The 27,409-nt window shown below is 43.3% G+C and overlaps 5 protein-coding genes across 5 annotated transcripts; 2 read left to right on the top strand and 3 right to left on the bottom strand.

Annotated features, from left to right (window-relative positions):
- Nucleotides 1-1,463: 1,463 nt before the first annotated feature.
- Nucleotides 1,464-4,795, bottom strand: LOC131666459 (uncharacterized). The gene is made up of 3 exons (XM_058939125.1): nucleotides 4,763-4,795; nucleotides 2,570-3,274; nucleotides 1,464-2,511 (listed from the first exon to the last, which is right to left on the bottom strand). The coding sequence occupies exons 2-3, from the start codon at nucleotides 3,237-3,239 to the stop codon at nucleotides 2,054-2,056; spliced, it is 1,128 nt and encodes a 375-aa protein (XP_058795108.1). The 5' UTR covers nucleotides 3,240-3,274; nucleotides 4,763-4,795; the 3' UTR covers nucleotides 1,464-2,053.
- A 186-nt stretch (nucleotides 4,796-4,981) lies between these two features.
- LOC131666458 (uncharacterized) lies at nucleotides 4,982-6,605 on the top strand. The gene is made up of 2 exons (XM_058939124.1): nucleotides 4,982-5,781; nucleotides 5,859-6,605. Exons 1-2 carry the CDS (start codon nucleotides 5,292-5,294, stop codon nucleotides 6,584-6,586), a joined length of 1,218 nt encoding a protein of 405 aa, XP_058795107.1. The 5' UTR covers nucleotides 4,982-5,291; the 3' UTR covers nucleotides 6,587-6,605.
- A 424-nt stretch (nucleotides 6,606-7,029) lies between these two features.
- Nucleotides 7,030-11,368, bottom strand: LOC131666457 (recQ-like DNA helicase Blm). Its single transcript, XM_058939123.1, has 12 exons — nucleotides 10,974-11,368; nucleotides 10,320-10,908; nucleotides 9,936-10,144; nucleotides 9,655-9,876; nucleotides 9,220-9,581; nucleotides 8,897-9,155; nucleotides 8,439-8,825; nucleotides 8,221-8,374; nucleotides 7,910-8,097; nucleotides 7,511-7,847; nucleotides 7,258-7,441; nucleotides 7,030-7,178 (listed from the first exon to the last, which is right to left on the bottom strand). The coding sequence occupies exons 1-12, from the start codon at nucleotides 11,031-11,033 to the stop codon at nucleotides 7,037-7,039; spliced, it is 3,093 nt and encodes a 1,030-aa protein (XP_058795106.1). The 5' UTR covers nucleotides 11,034-11,368; the 3' UTR covers nucleotides 7,030-7,036.
- A 139-nt stretch (nucleotides 11,369-11,507) lies between these two features.
- LOC131666456 (brefeldin A-inhibited guanine nucleotide-exchange protein 1) lies at nucleotides 11,508-20,111 on the top strand. The gene is made up of 18 exons (XM_058939122.1): nucleotides 11,508-11,656; nucleotides 11,911-12,049; nucleotides 12,115-12,626; nucleotides 12,702-12,867; nucleotides 12,985-13,387; nucleotides 13,487-13,891; nucleotides 13,954-14,343; nucleotides 14,406-14,717; nucleotides 14,779-15,020; nucleotides 15,085-15,365; nucleotides 15,435-15,762; nucleotides 15,832-15,959; nucleotides 16,036-16,504; nucleotides 16,576-16,802; nucleotides 16,871-17,074; nucleotides 17,603-17,911; nucleotides 17,984-18,260; nucleotides 18,335-20,111. Exons 2-18 carry the CDS (start codon nucleotides 11,920-11,922, stop codon nucleotides 18,874-18,876), a joined length of 5,325 nt encoding a protein of 1,774 aa, XP_058795105.1. The 5' UTR covers nucleotides 11,508-11,656; nucleotides 11,911-11,919; the 3' UTR covers nucleotides 18,877-20,111.
- Nucleotides 20,112-20,424: 313 nt separating this feature from the next.
- LOC131666287 (intraflagellar transport protein 172 homolog) lies at nucleotides 20,425-26,798 on the bottom strand. Its single transcript, XM_058938814.1, has 16 exons — nucleotides 26,719-26,798; nucleotides 26,513-26,656; nucleotides 26,325-26,437; nucleotides 26,080-26,265; nucleotides 25,595-26,007; nucleotides 25,218-25,523; nucleotides 24,788-25,144; nucleotides 24,353-24,719; nucleotides 23,949-24,251; nucleotides 23,583-23,893; nucleotides 22,544-23,521; nucleotides 22,272-22,480; nucleotides 21,615-22,200; nucleotides 21,305-21,555; nucleotides 20,974-21,244; nucleotides 20,425-20,898 (listed from the first exon to the last, which is right to left on the bottom strand). Exons 1-16 carry the CDS (start codon nucleotides 26,755-26,757, stop codon nucleotides 20,495-20,497), a joined length of 5,238 nt encoding a protein of 1,745 aa, XP_058794797.1. The 5' UTR covers nucleotides 26,758-26,798; the 3' UTR covers nucleotides 20,425-20,494.
- Between the last annotated feature and the right edge of the window lie 611 nt (nucleotides 26,799-27,409).

Raw genomic sequence — 27,409 nt, 5'->3', positions numbered from 1 at the left:
AAAACTACTAGTTACTGCAAGGCTACAGAAAAGCATTAGAGTTTCCGTGCACAGGATTGTAAATATCTATAATGTTCATATTGTTTAGCAATTTGTTAAGAATTTTAATTTTCATATTAATAGCTTCAATTTCATATAAATACAGCTATGCCAATTTTAGCCTTTTTGTATTGCAATTAACTAATTAATAACCTAAATTCATAACAACATATTCGTTATAGTTTCTTATAACAATAGCAATAGTTTATTTCTTACCACACCACGCTCATTATTTGCAATAACAGCAGTGTCATCAGTATACCAAATTACAATATTAGTATATAGGTATAAGTAGATCATTTATACGAAAGATAAGCAATAGAAGATCTAATATTGTTCCTTGAAGATCAATATTAATATCCCTATAACAACGGTATATATTATTAATTCTGACTTTGTTGCCTACACATTTAATCAATTTTTATTGACTTTGAAATAGTTTTCAACAAATCTCCGTTTATTACAAATCCAAAAATCACTCAATAATTGACGAGATTCGACGTACAATATACAGTTTATGAAAAAAACTTTCAACAATGTTGTAGCGCACAATCTCACCCTCTTAATTGAAAATCTCCATTTTCTTTTCACTCTTTCCACTGTTGTTGGCAGACTAGTTATAAGTCAAGCAACAATTGGATTTTCAATATCTCCGTCCGGGATTCATCTCTATATATATTGTTATTATATAAATACGTCCTCGACCGTTGGTAAAGCAGGCATTACCTTTTTGATAATGAAACTAAATAAAAGACAAAATCACAACTTGCAATAGATAGTAAAACAAATTTAAGAAAATTTAATGAGTTATGTAATAATCAACGATTACTTCAATAATAATTTATATGAACTAACGCCGATGACAAAATATTTTTCTGATTAAATGACGCAGTAGTGAGTAGTGGTACGTATGAAGCTGTGGCAGCACCCAGCATATGATATATACGTATGAATGTACATACATATACTTGCACACATATGCATACATACGTACTTTCCCGTATTGAAAGTCTAGAATGTCACTTATGTATCAGGAAAAAGTTTCAGTTCCGTCGATGCAGTCTTCAGAAAGTAATTCGAAAAAAAAACATTTTCTGCCCAGCGGCCTAAAAGTAGCTTTTTCCAGATGAAGGAACTTAGCGGAAAATCGACAAAAATTGATCCGCAAAAATTCCTAGAAAAACTACGCGTGAATGGCAAGGATAGCGAAACTCAAATTAAACTCACATTACACATACTCTACCTGAGTGTGTCGTTTTCGCTATTTTTTCTCTATAATATTGCGATCATAATGAGTGAAAGTCTACTTGTTTACTACAGTTTGGGTACACTCATATTTCACATTCGCCTGTGAAAAAACTTTCAATGATGGGAATTGGAACTTTGGTCTTGCTATTTATCCCAAACGCGCAATCCATCTATTACAAAAATTATAAAATTTTATTTATTCCAGCTTCCTCACACAGCTTACATGTAAAATTAACAATAAATATGACAATCACCATCTGATATGTACGTACATTTACTATAGAGATCAGAGCACCTATTATGAAAAATAAAACAATATGATATATCTCTAGTATATCTTATTTGTACTAAAAACACAAGCTTAGACTTTTTAAAAACTATGTTATCGTTATTGTTAATGCATGTTTGTTTAATTTATAGACTTGGAACGTTTTACATAAAAAATATATAATTGTGTACAATTTGTTGCATTTTTTCATATATAATGATTCTAATGCTTGTAAATAACAATCTTGCAGTGCAAAAATGCATTTGATGTCATATAAAAGAATAAAATCAAAAGAACCGCATGAAAATGATTTCGATGAATAGCGTTTTCATTAGAACTATTTTGTAAAAACCGTTTGAAATAAAATTATAAGTGAACCTTGCGTCGTAAACGCTTGTTAAATATTTATCGCGTTTTTGACGAATTTCATCAATCAAGCAATTTAAGTAAAGAATTGAGAAATTTACTTAGTAGAACGTGATAAGTCGTCTATGAGTGCTATACTAAATCGCACTTCGAAACGCTTGGCATTTGCGCATCAATCTCAGATTCCCCGTTCATTGTCACGTCAGCGATTCCAGTCTCCGTGGGCGGACACATGCACTGCTCGAGAAGTTGAACTTTATTCGTGGTGCTCCGAGGAAAGGTCAATATCACTATTCCATGTTGCTTGGCATATTTGAGATTCGCCAAAGAAATGTGATATCGATTGTCATCTATTAAAAGTAATACTGGCGTGTCATCGTTGCTTTTGACAAACTCGACAAAGTGTCTCAGATAATCGAGAAATATTTTCTTTGTCATTATACCACTCGGATGCGACTTGGCTTTGCTTCCCTGGGGAGCATCTTGAAGCAGCTGGTGCTTCTGATAGCGGGTGTACGAAAAAATGTAGAATGGCGGTATCGATTGGCCAATTGCTGAAACTGTCCCGACGAAAGTGACTAGCGATTTACCTGTAAAAATTATCGGTTATCGCAAGACATCAATCATTTAATCAGTTTTACTGGTTACCTTTCGATGGGGAACTTTTTGGAGCGTCTTGCTTTTTACTTGACTTGTCGTCTCGTTTCGTCTCAGCCAGCATCGATGCGCCAGGCTCATGTAATTTACATTGCTCTAGTACGTACACATCTTTTGGCTGAAATTTGTACTTGGCCAAGACTCGATTGTAATTCTTTTTGAAGAAAAGCCCCTTGTTTCTGTGAGTCCCCATTATTTGCTCGAGGATCAGAGTGTCAGGGATAAGTTGAACTAGTGCCTTCGCATGCCTGTCTTTGAAATTTAAAAACCAATCTTTTCCGGCTATTTTGTGCTTCTCCCAATTCGGCGGTAGCACTATTTTCCTTTCGACGGCCAATTCGTAAGCTAATTGGCGGATCCACCGTGCAGCCACTGTCAAATGCACTTCCGCACACATAATTACGTACGATAATAATTCCTCTTCTTGTGCGTTAGAAAACACTCGTAGGGTGTAACGTTTTTTCATTACATTTTCCTCTATGTCGATATTTTCTTTATTGTGCCTTCTCCAATGATAACTTAGTGCTGACATTTTCATGTTGTAGTCCTTCGCTACTTGTGTAATTGATTTTTTTGTTTTTTTCAGTGTTTTCAATGCACTTATTATTGTCTTTATGTCGTATGTGTTGTGATTCGTTTTTCTTACGTAATTACGAACCATGTTTCCGCAGAGATATTCGTAGAGAAAGTCAGAAGCTGTAAATGTGAAATAAGAAAGGAAAAACGAATGTCAGTCGACGTTTGTCATTTTTCCATGCTTTTTATTTCAAGAACCACAGACATTTGCAATTTGTTAATATACGATGTCGGCATTCTATTACTTGACGCTCACCCACAAAGTCAAAAATATTTTCGTAAGACCATGCCATTATTAGAAAAAAGGCTATTCATAAATTTTGTAGCATGAATGCCATCATCTTGACAAAATTTACTCAAGATTTATGTAGCATACGCATTTTTGTAAATGAAAACGAACAAATTGAGTTCACAAATGAAAAGTGATTCATTTAAATAATTCAACAAGCGTTAAAGTTGTCATAAATCAATTATCATTATGTAATGATTTGCCACCTTGTTTTATTCCAAATAGAGAATGACATCATGCAAAACAAGACAGACTATTGTGATTATATGCAAGAGTTTCAACGGTGCGTCTATCACGGCACATCAAGCATTTAGTAGCCGATCGATAAATTGAGCCGCCAAAGAAGTGCAATACGATAGGGCAGCGTCCATCAACGATTTGATTGGTCAGCCCCAGCAAATTATTTAAAAGTTTTTAATAGCGGGATTAATGCATAGGTTGAACCAGATGGTGAAACCCGTAGACGCGCACGTACGAGCAGGTAAAACTGGAATTCATCGGGTAGCTTTCTCTCGCCAATGATAAATCTCGCGTGGAAAATTTCAGGCGATACGCGTGTTATTACAGCACGCCAAGTGAATTTCAACGGGATCGTTAAAAATGCTTCCGACCTGGCAAAGTGCAGCGAGGCAGAACGCCAATCGATTTCGTATACTCCAGCCGATCGCCGCACGCGCGAGAGAAAACGTAAGTTACGCGCAAATCTTTTTTCATCGAAGCGCGAGGCTCATCGCTCGGGTTTCCACTGCGAATGGTCGTCGCGCTGACCAACCGATATCATTCGCACGACCACAACATTCTTTACAGCGCTCGATCCCGTTAGCCGTCCGCCAGCCGCGCGCTCATCTGCGCCGCGCAGCGCCAAGCTGAAACGCTTTCTAAAGTGAAAGAACAAGCAGAAGCGCTTACTCACGTGCACGATCGGGGAAAGATTCGTCTCACGAGCCCACAGCCTGTCGCGGCGACAGCCACGACGAACGCGACCGACGTGAAAGATAAATAAAAAAAGAAGCGTCGAGCGCCTGGTCCTTTCCACGGGCAGATTCGCGCGTTCGCGGCCGTGACGTCGCCGCGCGAGTGTCTGGTTTTTTTCGGTCCCGCGCGCGACTGCCGACTGCGGAGAGCGCCGACGCTGCCGCGAGTGCCACCGGCGAGCGGCAGGCGCGCGTATACGTGTAAGTGCGCCCGAAAAAGCGATCTGACTACTCGTCGACGCGAGAGACCCCACCACACCTGCCTCGAGACTGGTTGCACGTAGCCGCACGCGCCGACGTGGCCGCTGCATCCCGCGCGTAGCCCCGGATTTTCGCGTGGCTCACCAGGCGACTGCCGCTGTCGATCACGTGCGTCGGCGCTTTTCCGCGGCGATCGTCCCACTGCGTCGCTTCGTTGACCGTCAGACCGACAGACGAAGACGCCTTGGACACGGCCCTGCAATCAATTGCGAGTGTGTTATGCAAGCGTCAGGTTAATTTGCATTTTGTGCATGTAGCCAGCTCTTCTCGATGCTCACTACTCACATTTTCATGGCTCGCTGGCAATTCATCATTTTGAAAAGTAAATAGGAATGAGCATTGTCAAACAAACGACCATTGATCATGCGTTATCTTTTATGCTTTTACGAAGAAGGAAGCAAGTTGTGCGGGCATTGCAAGCTTGATTCACGCATATTTTTATTGATTTCCGTTCGAATATCGGCATCGGTTGTCGACGTATAGCCGTGGAAGCATCGGAGATGCAGCACTGGTGAACACGCGAGAAAACAGTTGATGGCAAACATGCAAAATAAAAGGAGGCCTCACACGCCAAGAATAAACTCAATCAAGCCAGTCAGTCTCCCGACGAACCATGGCGCACCTCGACACGCAAGCGATGCAAAGTCTGATGCAATCTCAACGGGAAATCCAACTTCGAGATCTGCAACAAGTGCTTCGCAGAAGATTTGGCGACGGCGTCGATTTGCTCGACTTCTCGAGCGAAGCTCTGGTCAAACCCGGCGATAATTACGGCAGCACGATGTTGAAAGTGACTGCGAGCGCAACGTTCAATGATCGCGACGGCGTCGAAAAACTGCATTTGGTCGCCAAGATGTTGCCAACGTCGCACTTTCAAAGAATCGTTTATCAGTGTAATTTTACGGTAAAGAAGGAGATTTTCGCCTTCGAAGAGATGTTGCCGGTGTACAGGAGCTTGTACGTGGAGGAATTCGATGTCGTACCCAAGTTTTTCGGAGCGAGATTGTCAGCTGAGCCGGATACTTACGAAGTTGATGACGATGCTGTTATATTGCTGGAGAATCTGAAAGAAGCCAAGTACGTTATGGAGAATAGATTTAAAGGTTAGCTTTCTCTTGATTCCCGTCACATATCGGAAAGTGATTGTTCATTGACCTTATTTGGATGTTGTATTACCTAGGTTTAACGATGGATCATATGAGGATAGCACTGCCAGCAATAGCGCGATTCCATGCAATCGGTATGGCGATTAAACAGAAGAATCCGACTTTTTTCGCGAAAATCAAACGATACGCTCGACCACTGGACATGCCCGACGCGATGATCAGTCCATTGATTATCGGCATGCAATTGGTGATAAAAAAGGAGCCGCAATTAGCTGGGTACTACGAACGTGTGATGGCATTATACAAGTGTGGCAAGACAGTCAACTGCTTTTTACAAACGACTCTTGAACCCGACGATCCATGGGCTTGCATAGTGCATCGAGATTTGTGGAACAACAACGTCATGTTCCACATCGACGAGCAATCTCAAAAAATCGATGCTTTCAAATTCTTCGACTTTCAGAATTACTGCTTCTCGAGTCCAATGACTGATTTATTGTTTTTCTTGTTCTCCAGTATGCAACGCGATTTGGCTAACGTGAGCGAGGCTATCGAATTGTATCGAGTAAGTGCTTATGAAACGTTGGAAAAGTTAACGTGCGACGCGAGTTTATTTGACCAAGAGACATTTGAAGTGAGATTGAAGGAAGACGCAAGAAGTGAATTGTATCACTCGATACTTATGGCAAGGACCGTGGAGTTGCGTAGTGTCGAGGAGTTCGTGCAGCCAACCATCAATGAGTTTTGCTTGAGGAGAATACTGAGGATTTTGGAGATATACGACGATAAGAAGTGGTTTTAATGAGAAATTATGTTTTGCGGTAAAGTAAGGAGCGATTTATTACAATCAATACTTAGAAAATACACTTTTCACGTAGTTGACTTCTTATTTTTGTCATTTACTTTTAGCAAAATTTGCAATGATTCGTTGTACTTTACATATAATCAATACCCAAGTCAGGAGGGAAATCGTCCAATTATAAATATTTAGCTTCATTTTTTTTACTACTACAATGTTATAACATCTTTGAAAAAAACTACTTATAACACTTTTTTTATAATAAATGTCGAATCTCGATAACCGGTCTTCTCGAATCGAAACTTACCTATAATTCTAAATAAGAGCGTATCACGTTATATTTGATTTATACATTTCTGTAACTTTATATAAACTCCACAAAAAAATAAACAAACTATTAAATTATGTTTTTGGTCTTGATCTATAAGAATGACAATAAAAAATAGATTTTACCTAAAAGTAATGCAACAAATTCTTTTGCACCAAATCGCATAAGCCAGGACCTCTGCCAACGTTTCTACCACCTCTACCTCTGGCATTCGTACTAGAATTAGCTCTAGCGGTCTTCGGTGCAGCATCGTTTGGTCCGACAGTACTGTAATTAAAGTATCAATATATTTTTTTCTAACTGCTTTTATTACAGCAATTGTAGGAGAAAACGCTTTTGATGTTACCCAAACGAGTTTCCATCTGAATTGTTTGGTTTCAATCTCTTTGTTTGCCCACGAAATTTACACTTTCGTTTGCCATTGTTGCTGTTATTGTATCTGGTTTTAGTTGTTGGCATCCATTCACTATCACTTTCGAATTCCAAATCTTGATAGGCACTCTGAATTTCACTTTCCTCTTCTAATAGTTCTAAAAGAATAAAAAACAAACGTTCGCATAAATATTAGCCACGTACAGGTCTCAACAATTGAAACTCACTGCTTTTCTCTTTCGCATATTTCTGAGTGATATCCAGCAATGCTTTGCCATATTTCTCGTAGTTCGCTTCCGTCACGTGTGGTATTTTCATCATTGCCGCTTGCATAGTTGGCAATTCTTGACTCATTTTACGCAGTGCAACCATGTTCATTATCGAATTTGCCGAGACGTCAAGTGCACCAGCGATACCATTTACCATACTCATCAATTCTTCGTAGCAACGTTGCTCGATATCCTTCAAAGCCGCATTTGTCACAGCCGACATTTGTGGTTCTGGCAAGATGGTTTCTGTTGGTATCGTTGATTGTATGTTTATTATTTTCTTTTGCAAGAAAATCTGCAAAAGAATGAGAGAAAAATCGTAAGTATGCTGTTGACTTATTTTGAGTTTTGAATTACCTGCACATCACGACCGTAAAGCAACTCATTGGCATATACACCAAGCGCAAGGTAGGCACAAACGATACCATTGTTCGGCTCCATATTTTCGCAGAGATAATTATTAACGACGAGTATATGCATCAAACGTTCGATTTCGTACTTTGTTATCGACTTGCCTCTGCCATACCACTGATGATATGAGTTACCTGCATGAAAAGAAACAAAGAAAAAGATAAACTATCGAACCTTTTGTTTTTTATTTTTTAATAAACTTGTCGAATTTGTAGGCAACCTAATATATAAACTGGCATTTTTTAAAATAAACTTACCAAGCTTGTTGACAATGTGAGATATATCCGAGCCTTTGTATATATTGACAGCTTGTAGCATCGTTACGCAATTCTGACGGATGCTGTTCAAGTAATGAATGAGCTGTATAATATTCTTTGCATGATCCGTAACGTCCAATTCTTCGAATCGATCCTGGCACAAAGAGCAAAACTTAATTTTTCTCCATTTTTATTCGATTTTTACTTTTGATACTAACGTGCATCTGGCAATTATCACATGTAGTTTCCTTATTTTCAATGCAGTTTCGGCGATCATATTGCTCCCCAAAATAATTCAATTGCAATGCTCGTCTGCAGTCAGCCAAATTCTCGCAGAAATGTACCATTCTATTAAGATTCTCCATGTGTGTCTTAACCGCTTCCGGATTAGTGTTTTCGTTGCGTTCAAATAGATTACGATAACGATAAACATCACCGTAGTTGTACAACAAGATACAATCTGCAGGTTCACCATCGCGACCAGCACGACCACTTTCTTGATAGTAACCTTCGATGGATTTTGGCATTGCACCGTGTATCACAAACCGCACGTTTAATTTGTCGATACCCATGCCAAATGCAATCGTTGCGACAATTATTTTTACCTTGGAAAAGTAAAACAATCGACGTAAGAATAAAAAGACATGTCTTTTTTCACAAAGATTTTTTATTCTACCTTTTCAGAAATCCACTGTGTTTGTCTCTCAATCCTAACCTTGTCAGGAAGCCCAGCATGATAACTTGAAGCCTTCAAACCATTAATCGAGAGAGTTTCTGCAAGATTGTCACAATCTTTACGTGAAATGCAATAAATTATACCACAATCTTTCGGGAATTTCTTTTTAATTATTTCGGTTATCTGATTGCACGCTGCCTTTTTTTTCTTAGTGATCACAGTGTAACGTAAATTTGGTCTATTAAAGCTCGAGATAAACCTACAACACAAATTAAATTATCGACATAATTTTACATTGACTTCTGTTCATAGGAAACCTATACCATTTCGGTGATTGTAGATTCAGTTGATGCAGAATATCACAACGAACTCTTTGCGTAGCAGTTGCAGTCAATGCCATAAGTGGTACATCAGGAAATCTCTGCCTGAGCATATACAATTTTTTATAATCAGGTCGAAAATCATGACCCCATTGGCTCACACAATGCACCTCGTCGATGACAAATCTAACGAGCTTTCCCCGCTGATATAGAAAATTCAACGTGCTCGTAAACTTTGACGAACTTGAGATTTTTTCAGGTGTCACGTAGATAAGACGAAGCTCGCAATTGTTCTCGTGAAGCTTTCTATATACGAGATTTTGTTCGGCGTCGGTTTGATCGCCTGTCATGTACATTGCTGGAATCTATGAAAGAATAAACATGTATATTGTTGATATTGTATAGTTTAGCAAAGTAACGAAAAATAAAAATACATACATCGAGTGAAAGTAGCTTTTGTGTTTGGTCGAGTATGAGACTCCTCAATGGTGAGATGACAATTGTAACGCCTTCGGCCATGAGAGCAGGTAATTGATAACATAAAGATTTTCCTCCGCCGGTCGGCATGAGAACAAAGCAATCGTTACCCAAAATTGCAGCGTTTATCGCTGACAGTTGATTTGGACGAAACAGGTGCAGTCCGAATTTCGAACGGAAAATCTGCAAAAACATTCAAATTGATTATCGTCATACTCTTGAAAGGCAATTATGTTTATTACGTTCAACATTTGTCGGCAGTGTGGGTGATCAAGTGTATTAAACTCCTCTTTATCACCGTCGTTATTAACATTTCCGATGAGGTGTATCATTGTGTTGTTGCTGTTGCTTTGAAGTAAACTTTTGGTTGTTTGTTCGCTTATTACAGCTTCCTCTTTGAATTCTGAAAATTCTTCGCTCTCCAATATTTCTTGTTCATTGAAAAAGAACTCTATCAAACAAATGTCTGATTATTCAATTTAAAATTCAATATGACAAAAAAGATCTATATATTTTTGGATATATATTGCGTTATAATAGAAATCTTAACGTATAATTTAGATAAAACATTGATACGATAACAGGAAACTAACGAATTCGAAAAGCATCGAAATAAATTTTTCTACCTTCAGAATTATCTGCATAATGTGCCAAAAAGCCTGGTAAATCCATATCTAACAATCCATCATCGTTGAAGAAATTTGTGCGAGGCAATGTAGGACTTTGCATCGAAGTTAGCATAGTTGATCCATTATTCTTTTGAATTGATGAATTATACATGGTCAAAGTGGATGTAGATGATGGCGTTGTATCAACGAATTTCGGATTTTGCGAGATTGACGGTCCGAAACACGCAGATAAAGGTTTTTTTGGTTGGACTTGACTTATCGGTTCACTCAGTGGAAGACTGAACTGTGGAACAATAAAGTCTCTCGCGTTGATGTCACTAACCGGACTGCATTGAAACTCATTATTATCTTCTGGTTCTATCGACTGCATATGCGATAACGGAAGTTTGCGTTGAATTTGACGAATTTTCGCGTTAATCTGTTGATTGAAAACTTTCAGTCGTTGGTAGATTTTTGGATCGAACCCTGGCAATTTAATAAACATATGTAGGGGAATGGCATCGAAGCTTGAAAATAACTTTAAATTCAACTCCGACTGTATCTCGTAGAGTTTGCATATTTGTTTTTGAACGTCTCGTTCATTTGACTGAAAAGAACACGTAACATCTTACATATCTATGATTACGCTTTTCAATAGCTAATCAAAATTACCTCGCTAGTTTTTAAGTTGATCCACTCGTTCAATTTTTTGTCAATCCCCAACGACTGCATTGCACTTATTAATCTTTTCAACTATACTATTTACTTATTTTCATTTCCAAGCTCCGATAACACGCTCAGTAAACTTTTTACGAGCTACTACATAAAATAACACTCAGCGTAAAAGAAAAAGTAACATTTTCATAATTCCACGAATGTCATCAATCAAGAAACGAAATCATAATCACCTGCTCTTTCATATGAAGCTCAATGACTAACAGTGTTCGAAACATAATCTTCCCCAGCGCTGTTCCTCAGAGCCGATCTTCCCCCTCTTTATTTTCGACAGCTAGCGCCGGTGAAGAAGTCGCTTTCCATCATGGAGACAATATCACAGAAAGTTGTACAACCACATATGTAACGTAACCTAACCTATGTCGATAGAGTGCGAGCGAGTGATGCGCATGTGTCTGCGTCGTGTCGTCTGTCGTGGGTGTGTACTGTATATGTGATTCGTCACAGAACAGAGGCGCGTAACATCATTGCCGAAAGGTGGACAGAACAAATGACGCAAGGTGTGTGTGCAGCAAGAATGTCTCGCCACTGTTGCTGCTGCTGCTGCTGTTCGTCGTCATCATAATCAGCATCGCGAGGTTGAGCTCTCGACAGAGCAGCCTGGACTGTGTGCAAATCTGGTGATTGATTGATTTTCTTTAGTATCGTGAAGAATTTATTTGTCATTAAATCTGATGATTTTTGTGTTGTTTGAGTTTCACATCTTGTTCTTCGTCTATATACCCATTTCCTTTCACACGATGATGTACAGGCAAGCCAGTGAATTGTGTAAACATATACTTACTATGACAAATTCTTTTTAATAAAGCTGTTAAGAGTTATAGAATACTTTATCAGATGTAAGTTAGTGATAACATTTGATTCGTCTCTGCAGGTGCTTCTGATGACAATGCGAAATAACAGTAAGACCAGAGAAATGTTCATTGTACGAGCCTTAGAGAAAATACTCGCTGACAGAGATGTCAAACGATCACATCTGTCACAGCTCAGAAGAGCATGTGAGACTGCACTTGGTATGTTTATACATATTGGTCATAATGGAGATATTGTGAGTTATGATTTCATGTTTAATTTGCAGAGGATCTCCGAAATGAGATCAAGGAGGTTCCAAATACACAAGGCGAGGAAGCTCCATCGAATGCTTTACCACAGCCCAAGAATGAATCTAACTTCATTAGTGCAGAAAAGTATTTTCTACCATTCGAGTTGGCCTGTCAAAGTAAATCACCTAGGATAGTAGTGACATCCTTAGATTGCCTACAAAAACTCATAGCTTATGGTCATCTTACTGGTAGCATTCCAGACTCAACTGATCCTAATAAGTTATTGATAGTACGCATAGTGGAGACAATATGCAGCTGTTTTATGGGTCCTCAAACAGATGAGGGTGTACAGTTGCAAATAATCAAGGCTCTATTGACTGTGATGACAAGTCAACATGTTGAGGTTCATGAAGGGACTGTGCTGTTAACTATTAGGACTGTTTATAATGTTTATTTGGCATCTAAAAATTTAGTTAACCAGACGACTGCTCGAGCTACTCTTACTCAAATGATTAATGTGATATTCGCCAGAATGGAGACTCAAGCCGTAAGTAATCCTGAGTGTTTATTTATTTTTTATAGGTTTTGGATTGGACAATGGATCAATATTTTTTCATTATAGGAAGAGGAAGGTATGAAGCCTGAGTCTGAGCCACAAGGTATAACAGTTCCTCAAGGTATAGAAGTAGAGAGTGAACCTATAAATACATCATTGAGAAGTTCTGTGATGCAAATTGGTGCAGAAATCACGACGGAAACACCACCTGCAGATGAACAATCATCACCACGTAATTAATTAATTTTTCATTATATAAATGAGATTACTATTATTAAAAAATGATTCTATATACTCGTATTTTATTATATTATTGGAATCTTCAGTAATTTTTCAAAACTATTTACAGCAGAACCAATAGACATCGCGCAAGAAGCTCAGCAAATCGTCCAATCAGTGATCGACGAGGTGATCAACAAAATTGCAAGAGCAGACATGGTAGAAGAAAGAATTGAAGAAGAGCAATCTAAGTCAGCGATAATCGAGTCACCACCAAATGAAATTGAACAATCACAAATAGAACAGCCAGAAACGCCGACAACTCCATCAGTACCAAGTGACGAGCAGCAGCAACCACCAACTAATAATTCGGTGGAAGAAACGCAAGACGAAGAAGCGCAAGCTATCGCTGAGAGTGATAATATGGTCACGGCAAAATTCACCCATGTATTGCAGAAGGATGCGTTTTTGGTTTTTAGAGCACTTTGTAAACTCTCAATGAAACCTCTACCTGAAGGGACGCCTGATCCCAAGTAAGTTTGTATTTCAAGTATTTACTAAAACTAGATAATAATTTTATCTTGGTAAATATTTTTATAGTTATTTTATTATTGAATAACATTTGATTTTAGATCACACGAACTGCGTTCAAAGATTTTGTCGCTGCAACTACTTCTCGGTATCCTTCAAAACGCCGGTCCAATTTTACGCTCGAACGAGATGTTCATAATTGCAATCAAGCAATATCTCTGTGTTGCATTATCAAAAAATGGCGTATCCTCAGTGCCGGAAGTATTTGAATTATCACTCGCACTTTTCCTCGTGTTACTTGCTCGATTCAAAGTTCATTTGAAAATGCAGATCGAAGTATTTTTTAAAGAAATATTTATGAATATCCTTGAGACGTCGAGTAGCTCATTTGAGCATAAATGGATGGTTATTCATGCTCTAACAAGAATTTGCGCTGACGCTCAGAGTGTCGTTGACATCTATGTTAACTACGATTGTGACCTCTCGGCTGCTAATTTATTTGAACGGTAAGTCCAAATAATTATCTTTGATTTGAACGATTGATAATCAATACGTAATGGATTTATAGTTTAGTGAATGACTTATCAAAGATAGCGCAAGGCAGGCAAGCATTGGAACTTGGCGCGTCGCCAATACAAGAGAAGTCCATGCGAATTCGTGGTCTCGAATGTTTGGTTTCCATTCTCAAGTGCATGGTCGAATGGAGCAGAGATCTTTACGTGAATCCTTCAGTGCCGATTGATCAACAAGTGCCAACGGAACCACCTGATCCGCCATTGGATTCGAATGGTACTACCAATTCAACCAATGGAAGTAGATTATTGCCCAGGTATGGTAGTGCTGGAAGTTTGTCATCGGCTAACTCAAGTTTAGTGGGAAATAAAGAGGTGCCTGACTCACCTGAACAATACGAGGTACAGAAACAACAGAAAGAAGTTTGGGAAACTGGTATTGAGATGTAAGTAGAAATTAAAGTGTGTTTAATATTTTTAGAATTAATACTAATATTCGTTTTTATAGATTCAATCGAAAACCAAGCAAAGGTGTACAATACCTCCAGGAACAAAATCTTCTAGGATCTACAGTAGACGATGTAGCACGATGGTTTCACTTGGATGAGCGTCTAGATAAAACTGCAATCGGTGATTTCCTCGGCGATCATAATAACAATCAAGTTATGTATAGTTACATTGATCAAATGGATTTCATTGAGCGTGATCTTGTTTCTGCGCTTCGTTATTTTCTCGAAGGATTCAGACTGCCTGGAGAAGCTCAGAAGATCGACAGACTTATGGAGAAATTTGCTAGTCGTTACTGCGAGTGTAATCCGAAGTATGTTTATTAAGTAACATAAGAAATAATTTTTTTCTTAACAAAAATTTTTTCCTTTCAGCAATGGTCTATTTACAAGTGCTGATACCGCATACATACTTGGATTCTCGATAATAATGCTGACGACAGATCTTCACTCGCCTCAAGTTAAAAATAAAATGACTAAAGAGCAATATATAAAATTGAATCGACGAATTAGCGACAACGAAGATTTACCTGAAGATTATTTGTCTAAAATTTATGATGAAATTGCTGGAAATGAGATCAAGATGAAAACTAATACCAACAGACCAGGAAAACAAGGTATTGTATTATTATAAAAAAAATTTCAATAAACAAGCAATTACCAATTCGATATCTCGTACAGTAATATCAAGTGAAAAGAAACGCCGTCTACTTTGGAACATGGAGATGGAAGTAATCTCAACAGCAGCGAAAAATCTAATGGAATCAGTGAGTCATGTACAGGCACCATTCACGACAGCCAAACATTTGGAGCACGTAAGGCCGATGTTTAAAATTGCTTGGACACCATTCCTCGCAGCTTTTAGTGTGGGTCTTCAAGACTGCGACGATCCTGAAATTGCTTCGCTTTGTCTTGACGGTATTCGTTGTGCCATTCGTATTGCCTGTATTTTTCACATGACGGTAAGTCAACAAATGAAAAAAGTATCGAATGACTTACAAATATTCATTCTCTTTGTTTAATTATTACAGTTGGAACGAGACGCTTACGTGCAGGCTCTCGCAAGGTTCACACTCTTAACTGCGAACTCGCCCATTACCGAAATGAAAGCCAAGAACATAGATACGATTAAAACGCTAATAACGGTAGCACATACGGATGGTAATTACCTTGGCAGCTCGTGGCTTGACGTCGTTAAGTGTATCTCTCAGCTGGAGCTTGCGCAGCTGATTGGTACTGGCGTCAGACCACAACTTCTGGGGCCACCGTCCAAACCGCATTTTCCATCGCCGCTAGCTAACTTTACGAATTCGGCGAATAATTCGCAGAGTAATGGATTGAATTTAAGCTCCTTAGATCGTAAGTAAATTTTTAATGTTTACATAAAATTTTGGACGTTTTTTTTAACGTTTTTAATTTTCATTCCAGCAAGTGTAAAAGAATCGATTGGAGAGACAAGCTCTCAGAGTGTTGTAGTTGCTGTAGATAGAATATTTACAGGATCTACGAGACTTGATGGTGATGCTATCGTCGAATTTGTTAAAGCTTTGTGCCAAGTGAGCATAGATTTTTGTCAGTTAATCAACAATGTTTTAACCTTTAGATATAAACATAATTATTCAATTTCCGTAGGTATCTCTTGAAGAACTCGCTCATCCAACGCAACCTCGCATGTTCTCGCTGACGAAAATCGTTGAGATATCTTACTACAACATGGGTAGAATCCGTCTACAATGGTCACGTATCTGGCAAGTGATCGGCGAACATTTTGATCGTGTAGGTTGTAGTCCACGCCAAGAAATTGCTTTTTTCGCTGTAGACTCACTTCGCCAGTTAGCAACCAAGTTTATCGAAAAAGGAGAGTTCGCCAATTTCCGATTTCAAAAGGAGTTTTTACGGCCGTTCGAGCACATCATGAAGAAAAATACGTCGCTAGTAATCCGAGATATGGTCGTTAGGTGTGTCGCACAAATTGTACAGTCGCAAGCACCGAATATACGGTCTGGTTGGAAGAATATATTTAGTGTATTTCATCATGCCGCGGGTGACAGAAATGAGGCTGTTGTCGAGCTTGCATTCAACATGACTGGCAAAATTATTAGTAAGTACGCTATGAAAAGAGTGAAAACTTAAGTTCAAATGTAAATATGAATTGTCAAATTTGTTTTACAGATGAATTGTATGCCCAAGACTTTAGCATCATGGTTGACTCGTTCCAAGATGCAGTCAAGTGCCTCAGCGAATTTGCGTGCAATACCGCCTTTCCCGACACCAGTATGGAAGCGATAAGACTGATTCGTTCTTGCGCCTCATATATCGATGCAAACCCTCATTTGTTCGCCGAGGGTATGATGGATGGTTTAGACAATGGAATGGTATCCGAAGAAGATAGAGCTTGGGTAAATAATTTTATTTCAATACAATGCTTTTTCATTTATTGGATCCTCTTAAAAATCTTTTTTTGTAGGTACGAGGATGGTTCCCGTTATTGTTCGAACTATCATGTGTAGTTAGCCGTTGCAAGCTCGATGTGCGAACTCGTGCTTTAACCGTTCTATTCGACGTTGTGAAGACACACGGTGCTTCATTTAGGCCTCATTGGTGGAAAGATTTATTTCAGGTTTTATTCCGCATCTTCGACAACATGAAACTGCCAGAGCAGCACACCGAGGTGATTCATAATAAAAGTAGTGTACCCAAGGACGGATCCTCGCCAAATGTAACATCTTTTATGAATTTCTTAATTATTTTTTTATTATTTTTTTTGTTTGCTTTTATTTTTTGTATTTCAATTATATTTATACAAAAATATTTTTGTAATAGACTAATTTTTTAAAAAATTTTACAATATTTTGCTTGCATAAACAATATATTTGAAGATATCAGTTGAAATTGTAGTAAAACGATTATTTGAGATATTTGAAACGATATCTTATTGAGTGCTTGATTTTTTGGGGAATACCTTGAAAATAGCATTATTTAATTCAATTATCGGGTTTTTCTTAAAACTGAAAGTGTGTGATGTTGCTTGGATTCATCCTTGAAATGCACTGACATTTTACAGCTTGATTGATGGTTTATAAAATACATTACTGCTTCATTCACAACCAATACTAACAAAAACAACATTTCATAATAACATTTAACATACAAACTATACCGAAAGCTCTTTCCACTAATCATTTTCAAAAATTCACAGAAAGCAGAATGGATGACGACAACCTGTAATCATGCACTCTACGCAATAGTCGACGTGTTTTCACAATTCTACGATGTTCTGGGTCCTCTACTGCTCGAACAATTGTATGCCCAACTGCATTGGTGTGTACAACAAGACAATGAGCAATTAGCAAGATCTGGTACTAATTGCTTAGAGAATCTGGTTATTAGCAATGGTATCAAGTTCGATGAAGATACTTGGAATAAAACTGCGCGATGCGTTCTTGACATTTTCACCAGTACACTGCCTACAGCTCTGCTCACGTGGAAACCTCAATCTAGCAATAAGGTAACGAACAAACTATTTAGATATATATATATATTTTTTTTTATTTGTACGTCATTTTCTTTTTTATTGTAGGAATCCGATTTAGATGTGATAACTGGCGACGCGGAATCGCACGTTGGTATTCTGAAACGAAGCTGCAGTACTCAAAGCCTATCTGTAACAGAGAACGTCCGTGTCAAAGTGTTTGCCGCATTGTTAATTAAATGTGTCGTACAATTGGAGCTCATTCAGACGATCGATAACGTTGTGTTTTATCCAGCAACTTCGAGGAAAGAGGATCAGGAGAATCTTGCTGCTGCACAAGCTGACATGTTGAATAGTAAATCGGAAGTTGGGAATATTGGTCCTGGTAAGATTTTTTTTTTTCATTATTCCTGTATGTGTGAACTTGTCTTTCATTAATATTGGTGTTTTATTTACAAGGAGGTGACCAACAAAAAGAAGAACAAGGCATGTACTGTGCATTAACGTCGAATCATCTAATGCAACTAGTCGACTGTTTATTAGCATCGCATCGTTTCGCCAAGAGTTTCAATTCTAACCACGAGCAGCGTAACATCCTTTGGAAAGCTGGTTTTCGTGGCAATGTCAAACCCAATCTACAGAAACAAGAAACTCAATCTCTCGCTTGTGCCCTACGTATTCTCTTCAAGATGTACAGCGACGAGTCGCATCGAAAAGACTGGCCACTCGTAGAGTCGCGACTAATTGAAGTTGCAAACGAAGCATTGGAATATTTTCTTGCGTTAACGAACGAAGCGCATCGAGAAGCTTGGACACCAATTTTATTGTTACTACTCGCAAGAATATTGAAAATGGAAGATGCTAGGTTTGCCGTTCACGTATCAAGCACTTATCCACTCTTGTGTGAGATTATGTGTTTCGATTTGAAACCTGAATTGCGATCTGCGCTTCGAAGGTTCTTTTTGAGGATTGGTCCCGTCTTTAGGATCACACAACAGTAGATGATTTGATTTTCCTTCTTTTAGCTTTTGTTTATTTATGCTACAATGTACTAAGTAATACGCGGTATGAACGTGAATTTCTTGGTTTATTTCTTTCTTAGTGATAACGCTCGTTTTGTGTTTCATTAGATCACTTTGCATTTATTACGAATAACGTAGTGTACAAAGTTTTATATCATAAATCCAAGTTGTTGATCTAACTGCTCTGTAGAAACGAATAGATGAATATCTTCCTGTTTTTTTTTGCTTCTGTAAAAATGACGATAAATTTATGTTCGAAGATTGCCCAGAGAGTAACTTTCCACTAGTTAAATTTATGAAATTATACGTTATAATAAATCTCAAAACATGGCTGTTGATTGGAATTCCATTATAATAGATAATGTTTTGTGAACGTGCATGATTCTTTTTTTTATGTTATTCATAGAAAGTTTATTTGTAAATTATTTAAAAGATGATGTACATACTTGAAAAAGCTAATAAAAGAGCTAAATTTGAGTCAGTTTTTATTTTATTTTAATATTTTTATGGAAAGAAAATTTTTTAAATTGCTAGTGTATTATTTGCGTCTACGACATATATATTTATGTAGGAGTATGTTGTTTGAAGAAAGATACGGATGTAGTATAAATAAACAAAGAGTTTGTGGATGATGAAGTGCTTTAAATCTTTAAGCAACTATATATCAATGTATCATTGATTGTACAGAAAGTGAAAAATACCTATTCTAAAGTATATAGTTGAGAAATAAAAAATCAATAAAATTGATTATTAAATTGATTATATCGTACTAAAAAAACCAATTTTGCGATATATATATACATGAAAAAGTTTCGATCGAAAAATCAAATGCATATTTTTCATTAACTTTATATATCTTTTGATCGTTGTATTGTATTTAGTCAAACAGTCTACTTTATTAGTATGTTGATCTTGATGAACGTTCATTTTTCGTTACATGTAGACGCCGTTCACGTGGATAATTGTAATTATTCGCGTGGAAAAGTCGCTTGTGACACTTAAATATTTGTAACTATATTTCTTTTCCGTTTCACACATGAGAAATAATTGTTCACACGACTGAGCGTACTTACATATTATTACAGCAGTTATATTGTTACGCACGTCCAGATATTAATATTAACGTAGGTAAAAAATGTGTACAGCAACGTACTCTCGTTTGTTTTTATATAGCTGCTACGATTTTAATAAATCTCACAGTCACTTATAAAATATCCATAACTGAGTTTCTTATTTATGTCAGTGACCTTCAAAAATTGAATAGGAGGGAGGAGGTAACATTTTTAATTATACACAAATCCGCACACAGAAAATATCTCGTTTAAGCTTGCTCCGACGACCAACGACTCAATCTGCTTGTAAATATTGTAAGTATAGATAAAATTAAAGGCACAAGTGCTGTACTTGTAGAAAGGTATAAACTCATCTAGGGTAAGGTGGTATTTGAAATTTTTCGCTGAACGAGTAGGTGGCACAAAGGTGTTTTAAAGGTGCGGCCAAGATTGGCGAATGTAAGATTTATTTCCGTTTAACAAAACGATCCAAGCTTTATTGAATTCACACAGAACATTGATTACACACAAACAATCGAACGTCATTAAAAGGAGTAATTAGGTGCAAAACCACACCATTCCTGTATAAAAGCTAACACGTCGTTCAACGGCGAATCGCTCGTACTTTGCCTAGCAGCAGCTGAAAATTTATTCCAATCGTCTCTCGACGCCAATCTCTTATTAGGTCCTTCAAATTGAATGCTCGCACCGCGCACGGGGTAGCCAGTGAGAGCGCATTCCGGCAATGGCGCGGCATCGCTGTTATGGCTTGTTAATGAGCCTACGTAGATACCACGTTGATCCAATGGCAATCCCTGTTCGACTTTCTGATCGACGCTGATCGTGAGAACCCATTCGCGCACTTCTTCGCGTTGCTCGCGACTTAGGGCTAAGCCGAGTGGCAGTGGCACTTCTAATGGGAAGTCCGTTACGCGAAAGTCATCCACGTCTAGCGAAGAAATAAAACGAATGCTTTATCTCGTTTACTTGGTGACTTGAGACCATCGAGGAATGTTTGGCTCACCTAAAACACTACCGTCGCCCTCCTCGACGCACTCCTCCAGATCCAAAAAGTGATTCAAGAAGACGAAGGCCTCGCTGCTGTTCCCAGCTTCGCGCGATTGTACGCCTGCTTCGTAATACGCCTTGTCAGCCACAACGATATCGGTGTATCTCAGAAGCGACACCGAAGCTTTCAGAACGATGCCGCTGAGCGTCGGCAAATTCGTCTTACACGCGAGACGTATCCCGCAGTAATGAACCGCGCTCAGGAGGCGATCAAATTTACTCAGCGTCTGTAATGTAAAATGCATTATCGGTCCGCGCGATCCTCATTGCTTTCCGATTGTACTCACCGTGTAATTGGACGTATCAAGCGCCTTCACCAAATTCAGCACGATGTTCCTCAGCTTTGCGATGTAAGTGTACTCCGCGCTAGTCTCGACGGAATTCAACACTTTCTCGCCCAAATGATAGTAGAGATTGTAATTCTGATTGATCGGCGGTGTGCCGTACTGGCAATACAGCTGCAGCGCCTCGATCACGCTGTCGGATTTGAGTAGCTGGGCCGCGCGTTGCGCCACATACTTGTGCAGCACCGTCGAGCCTGCAACGACAGCGGTAGCAGCGGTGAGGCTCGCGCCCGCGAGAGCTCGCGTTGCTCACCTTGCGACTTGGCGGTCTCGAACACCTGGTCCCACATGCCCTTCCTAATGAGCATGTCGATCGCGGCGTCGGCGTCGACCCTCGCGAGATTTTCCACCTGGCCCTCCTTGATCATCGCCTCCCTGTACAAGTCCTCGAGATAGATCTCGAGGTCCGGCGCCAGCTCCCGGACGAGCCTCTTGGCCTTGGGCCAGTCGTCGCCAGCGGCCAGCGCGTTGACCGCGTCCTTGACGCGGTCGGCCTGGAGGAAGATCTGGGCGGCGAGGGCGTGCTCGCCGGCGGCGAGCAGCCTCGGGCCGAGCTCGCCGGCGACCGCGCCGGCGACGTCGGGCTCCGCGCGGTGCAGCAGCACGTCGGCCGCCAGCCGCAGCACGTGCTTGGGCGCGCGCGCGTCCTGCATCAAGGCGTCGAGGGCCGCGCGCGTCTCGCCGAGCTCGAGGTAGTGTCGCGCCTCGGCGACGGCTCGCTCGGCGTCGTCGCCGTCCAGCTGGGCCGAGCGGTGGCCGAGCTCGCGCCGAAGCGCGGCTTCCTGGTGCGGCATGTAAGTCCGGCAGACCCGCATCGCCTCGGAGTACATGCCGGCGTTCTGCGCGAAATCCCCGTGTCCGTGTGGTTGGCCCGTGGTTCGCTTGTTCGCGCCTTCGCCTCCCTACCTACCTTGTAGTGCGCGACGATGAGCTCGGGCTTGGAGGCGCGCAGCAGCAAGGCCTCGGCAGTGGCGAAGTCGCCGCTCTCGGCGGCTTCGGAGGCTCGGGCGACGAGCACCTGATCGAGCCCTTCCCTGCAGTGATTGTTGGCCACGTACTCCGCTTGGTCCCACTCTCTCAGGTGAATGTACATCTGCACGGCTTCCATCGCTTTCGCGGCTGGCAAAACGAATCGTAAGAAGGTCGGCACGTCGATCGAGCAGTCAGCGGTGGAACACTCACCTCGGAGAAACTCCTGCTCGGCCTCGTTGAAGCGGCCCTCGTCCTCCAGCGCCATGGCGTATCTGTAATGAACCTGCCTCTGCTGCTCCTCGCTGGCGTACTTGACCACCTCGAGCGCCCAGTCGAAGGCCCCGGCGTCGCAGGCGAACAGCAAGCATGCGTCCAGGTAGCCCAGCCTCGTGAGCAGTCTAGCGCCCAGCTCCGGCGCTAGGGTCCTCGCCCACATGAGCGCGACCTGCTGGGCCGCCTTGTCGCCGGACGCCTTCCGCGCCACTCTGAGCGCGTCCTCCCACATGTTCGCCGCCCGATAGGCGGCCACGGCGCCGCGCCAGTCGTCCGCGCCGAGGAAGTGCTCCTCGGCCTCGCGCGGCTTGCCCGCGGATTCCAGCTCCTTGGCGAGCAGCGCGTGCGTGGCCTTGAGCTGGTCCGCGCGGTGCTTGGCCACCAGCCGCACCGCGTCCTGGCGCAGGCCGGCCTCCTTGTACATCCTGATGGCCTCGTCGTACTGCTCGGTCGCGGCGAGCAGCGCCTCGGCGTGCCGGTAGTCGCCCGCCGCCCGCAGCGCCTCGGCGTGGCCGGCGAGGATCTCGTGGGCCTCGCTGGCCGGCAGCTCCCGCTTGGCCAGCTCCTGGGCGCGCGCCCAGTTGTGCGCCGCCGCGTGGGCCTCCACGGCCCGCCGCGGCAGGCCCGCGCGCAGGTAGAGCCGCTCGGCGACGCCGAGGTCACCGGCGCCGGCGAAGTGCTCGGCGACTCTCTCGCAGTGGCCGCGCGCCTCGGCCTCGTCGTCGAGTTCCACGACCTCGATTATCTGCAGCGCCTTCTTCCACTGGCGCGCGAGCACCGCGGCCTTCAGCGCGAGCCTCGTCTCGCCGGCCTCGATGAAGTGGTTGATCGCCGCGTCGTAGTGGCCGCCCGACATCAGGTGGTGGCCCCAATCGCGCTCCAGCTTCACCACGCTGTTCGGCTCGTGCTCTCGCGCTGCAACGCGAGCCTCGTCGTGGCGTGCGTGTCCGAGCGGAAGACGGGCGTCGACGCTTACCGAGTTCCAGCGCCCTCACGAACACGCCGGCCTTCCCGTAGTCCCGAATAGCCTCGAGATACATTCCGGTGCGCTCGTTGATCTCGCCGGCCAGCTCCAGCAGATCCGCGGCCTTCAGTGCGCGCAGCACCTCGCCGACGAGATTCTCCTCGCTCGCCAGCTCGTCCTGCGAGAGCAGCAGTCGCGCCGCTCGCGCTGGCCGCTTGGCCTGCAGGTAGAGCTTGATCGCGCGCTTCGGGTTGTCGGACTCGATGATGCTGGCAGCCTTGGACACCTGGCCGCTATCCATTAGCCACGCGAGGTGCCTGTCCCTGTGGGTCGAATCGGCCGGCTGTGATCGGCAAAGCAGAACCGACGGTGGTGTACCTCAGCTCGGCAAGTCCGTGCCACCTCCGCGTCTGCGCCAGATTGAGCGCCTCCTCCCAGTGCCAATATCTCTGATACATGTCCAAGGCTTTGGTCAGCTCGTTCTGCTCGAGATACAGCGCCTCGGCGGCTTTCAAATCGCCACGCAGTATCGCCAGCTTGGCCCAGCAGTCCGGACTCTGCAGTGGCCTGTGGCCGCTCTCTTCGGCGTATTTCTCGCCCATGCGAACGATCTCCTTCAACATACGACTCGACGCTGCGTCACCCAGAGCCGCGTAACAGCGCGCTGCCACGATCAGTGCTCTGAAATTATTTTCTCCCCTTCAGCGTGCTTTTCCTTCTTCTTCTTCTTCTTCTTCTTCTTCTCTTTCTCGCGAAAGCCAGCACTCTACGACCGCGCGTACCTTCCGCTCATCGCGTTGTTCGCCACGTTCTCCCACATGGCCTCGGTGTGCGGACGATCGCCCAGCTCTTCCAGAAACAGCACCACGCGACCGAAGTCGTTGTCGTGCAACGCGGTGCCAAACTCGATCAGTCCTTCGTCCAGCGGATAGGCCACCTCGCTGGCGTTCTCTTCGACGATCATCGACGTTCTGCCGTTGTCGCGTACGATGTCCGCTACGTCGCCTTTGACCGCGATGAAGGTCGCCGCCTCGGGCGCGTCGACGTTGTACCAGACTGCCACGTTGCTGCCCGACTGCGCTACCACCACGTCGCTGCCCATCACCCAGCTCGCGTAACTGGTGCCGGTGAGCAGCAGCGTGTGGCCACCTTCGCGAGAAAGCAGGTCGCGAACACTGATCGACGAGTCGGCGCGCCGCCACTCCAGCCAAGCCTACCGTTATCGTCGCTCAGCCAAAGCCTCGCTCGCTTGTCCCTCGACAGCATTCGACTCCCCGTCTCGCTCAATTCCAGCCAGTCGATTCTCGCGTCGTGGTGCACCGTCGTCACTGGCTTGCCGCTCGCCAAATCCAATATTTGCACGGTGTGGGGGTCCAGCAGGTAGGCGAGTCGTTTGTTGTCGGGCGCGCCGGGCAAGCGACGCTCGTTTATGCGAACGCTGACCACGTGGGGATTGATCGACTCCGTGCGCACGCTGCCGAGAATTTCGTTGCGACCGTACTCGACCAACGTCAGCTCACCGGCGCAGAAGATCAAACAGACGCCCGGGTACTCGAAGAAGAAACGCTCGCCACCTGGAACAAGCACGAGGCTTTGGGACGACTAGGACGCAGAGGAGCTGTCCGTTGAGCACGCGAGGCCTCGCACCATTCGCGGCGTCCCACGGTATCTCGCTCAGCAGATCGGCGTCGATGTCGCAAATCAGCAGCGAATCCGCGGTACGAGCGACCACCCGGTTATTCGTACGACCGAACACCTTGACGTCGTCGATTTCGCCGCCACTTTGCGAGTTGACTATCACGGGTCGACTGTGCTTGTTGGCCAGCGACCTGATGACGACTTGATTCGGTCCCACGTAGGTCACCTCGTAGCTGCCGCGAACGATGGACTTGCGCAGGATGGTTTCGAACTGCTCGACCGCGCCGCATAGTCCGCCGACCACCAGTTTGGAACCTGAGCAAGGAGCGTGAAAGCAGCGATTAGCCGCGGGCTCGAACGAAGGCCCCCTCTTCCCCTCGACTTGCCATCGCGTCTCCAAGCCAACGCAGTGACCGTGTAGAAATTGGGCAGGCTTCGCGATATCGTCTCTTCCCAGAGCTTCTTCCTCGGACTCCAATCGTAAATTCTAACTCTGTCCCACGAGCCAACGGCAACGCTCAATCCACTTGGACTGCAGCAGGCAACCGACATGTCCTTGTCGGCAGTCTCGCGACTGTAATCGAAGGCTTTGGCCGGCTTGCCGCGCGAGTCGTAAAATACCAGGCGCTTGTCGTGGCCGCCGCAGAGGATGTGACTCTGACACCAGGCCAAGGCGTAGGCCGGCACGGGATGCACGAGCAGCTTACCGGACGCTTCAACTGCACCGCCGTCCTCGCTGACCAGGTAGCGAACGACGCTGCCGTCCGCGTGGCTCGACAGGAATCCCGTGCCTCGCGGGCTGCATGCAAAGCCGACGCTCAGTCGCGATGCGCGCGGTCGCTCGGCGCTCATCGCCGACGCCTGCACTTACTTCACGGCTATCGCCAGGGTCATCGATTGCGTGGCGTAGAGGTTGCGACTTTTGTTGGCCTTGGCCACGGCTGCCTGGACGCGGCCGTCCGCCAGACCGACGATTATAGGACCGTCGACCAGCCACGCCAAGCAAGTGACCGCCGAGGGCTGGGGGAATTTGTTGCAGATCACCTTCTTCGTGCCCCTGCGAACGGGCGAACGATCGTTGGCACAAAGCGCACGCGACTTTTCCGTCGCTCTTACCATTCCTCGCCGATTTTGTAGACGTAGACGATGTTGTCGGTCTGGCCAACGGCGATCTTCGTTGAGTCCGGCGAGAACGCGATACCTTTCACCACGTAACTCTTCTTGCCGTTCTTCAGGGGCAAGTGCATTTGTTCTTTTATACAGACGCAAGATGCCGTCGAGATTCACCGCGACGACGCACTTACCTTGGAGTCCACGGGCTTCGTCGAGAATCTATCCTTTTTCACGCCCTTGTCGTCAAACAGGTAAATCGAACGATCGCTCAGCGCCACTGCCAATTTACAGCTGTTCGGCGACCACGCCACCGACACCACCCGGTTCTCGAAATCCTTCCGACAGATTGCAATTGCTAAAGTGTATTGCGCTCGATTACGATTCGTCGTTAAGTTACCTGAGCAGCTAGAATAGAACCCAAATATTTCAGCAACATTTTTCTTCATATTGCACGACACAGCCAAAACCACATAACCGACCCAGGATAGCTATCACTGTGTGTATGTATGTTGCTATGGCAACTCCTACCAGACCTTCGTCAATAACATGGTTGGTGCACAATTGCGGTACCCATTCTACTCGACTTTATTTTAAATTTATTTTTCATTTTCTCTAAACGTATAATATGCTTTTTCGATTAAATCAAAACATCTATTAATAATTTATTAGGAATAAAGAATGATCATATATAAAGTATTGAACATGTTAAGCTTTCAACGGGAAATTTGTTTAGAAAATTATTCTATAGATTTTTTTAATACGTTGTAGGCTTGCCCAGTTCGCTGGACTAAGCAACCCTTTCAACGCGTGCCGCTTCCACTTTGCGTGCACATGCGACTCTACTCTGTACTCCTCAATTTTCAGCTGGTCTCTCTCTCTCTCTCTCTCTCTCTCTCTCTCTCTCTCTCTCTCTCTCTCTCTCTCTCTCTCTCTCTCTCTCTCTCTCTCTCTCTCTCTCTCTCTCTCTCTCACGTTCGCGCTTTCTATTCTCTCTCGCGGTCGTATACGCGCGGTATACGCGCGCGTCGTAATGCGAATGTTCAATCGTTACAAAATCCAATAAAAACCGATACGATTCAGATCTGCTG

Source organism: Phymastichus coffea, unplaced genomic scaffold (genome assembly GCF_024137745.1).
Source record: "Phymastichus coffea isolate CEN01 unplaced genomic scaffold, Cenicafe_Pcof_1.1 PCOF00058, whole genome shotgun sequence".
In the NCBI taxonomy this organism is placed as follows: Eukaryota; Metazoa; Arthropoda; class Insecta; order Hymenoptera; family Eulophidae; genus Phymastichus; species Phymastichus coffea.
The sequence above is the reverse complement of the archived record's forward strand: the minus strand, read 5'-3'. Positions and strand labels throughout refer to the sequence as shown.

What these genes read in the sequence shown, in the direction of transcription:
- LOC131666459 (XM_058939125.1), bottom strand. Translation starts at nt 3,239, where the DNA reads ATGGTTCGTAATTACGTAAGAAAAACGAATCACAACACATACGACATA. An exon ending in AAAAAGTTCCCCATCGAAAG is followed by an intron (nt 2,512 to 2,569) that starts GTAACCAGTAAA and finishes TAATTTTTACAG; the next exon opens with GTAAATCGCTAGTCACTTTC.
- LOC131666458 (XM_058939124.1), top strand. Translation starts at nt 5,292, where the DNA reads ATGGCGCACCTCGACACGCAAGCGATGCAAAGTCTGATGCAATCTCAA. An exon ending in TATGGAGAATAGATTTAAAG is followed by an intron (nt 5,782 to 5,858) that starts GTTAGCTTTCTC and finishes TGTATTACCTAG; the next exon opens with GTTTAACGATGGATCATATG.
- LOC131666457 (XM_058939123.1), bottom strand. Translation starts at nt 11,033, where the DNA reads ATGCAGTCGTTGGGGATTGACAAAAAATTGAACGAGTGGATCAACTTA. An exon ending in AATCTACAATCACCGAAATG is followed by an intron (nt 9,156 to 9,219) that starts GTATAGGTTTCC and finishes TTTGTGTTGTAG; the next exon opens with GTTTATCTCGAGCTTTAATA. An exon ending in CACAGTGGATTTCTGAAAAG is followed by an intron (nt 8,826 to 8,896) that starts GTAGAATAAAAA and finishes TACTTTTCCAAG; the next exon opens with GTAAAAATAATTGTCGCAAC.
- LOC131666456 (XM_058939122.1), top strand. Translation starts at nt 11,920, where the DNA reads ATGACAATGCGAAATAACAGTAAGACCAGAGAAATGTTCATTGTACGA. An exon ending in AGCATGTGAGACTGCACTTG is followed by an intron (nt 12,050 to 12,114) that starts GTATGTTTATAC and finishes TTTAATTTGCAG; the next exon opens with AGGATCTCCGAAATGAGATC. An exon ending in TGGGAAACTGGTATTGAGAT is followed by an intron (nt 14,344 to 14,405) that starts GTAAGTAGAAAT and finishes TCGTTTTTATAG; the next exon opens with ATTCAATCGAAAACCAAGCA.
- LOC131666287 (XM_058938814.1), bottom strand. Translation starts at nt 26,757, where the DNA reads ATGTTGCTGAAATATTTGGGTTCTATTCTAGCTGCTCAG. An exon ending in ACCCTGGCGATAGCCGTGAA is followed by an intron (nt 26,008 to 26,079) that starts GTAAGTGCAGGC and finishes CTTTGCATGCAG; the next exon opens with CCCGCGAGGCACGGGATTCC. An exon ending in GTTGGCTTGGAGACGCGATG is followed by an intron (nt 25,524 to 25,594) that starts GCAAGTCGAGGG and finishes CTCCTTGCTCAG; the next exon opens with GTTCCAAACTGGTGGTCGGC.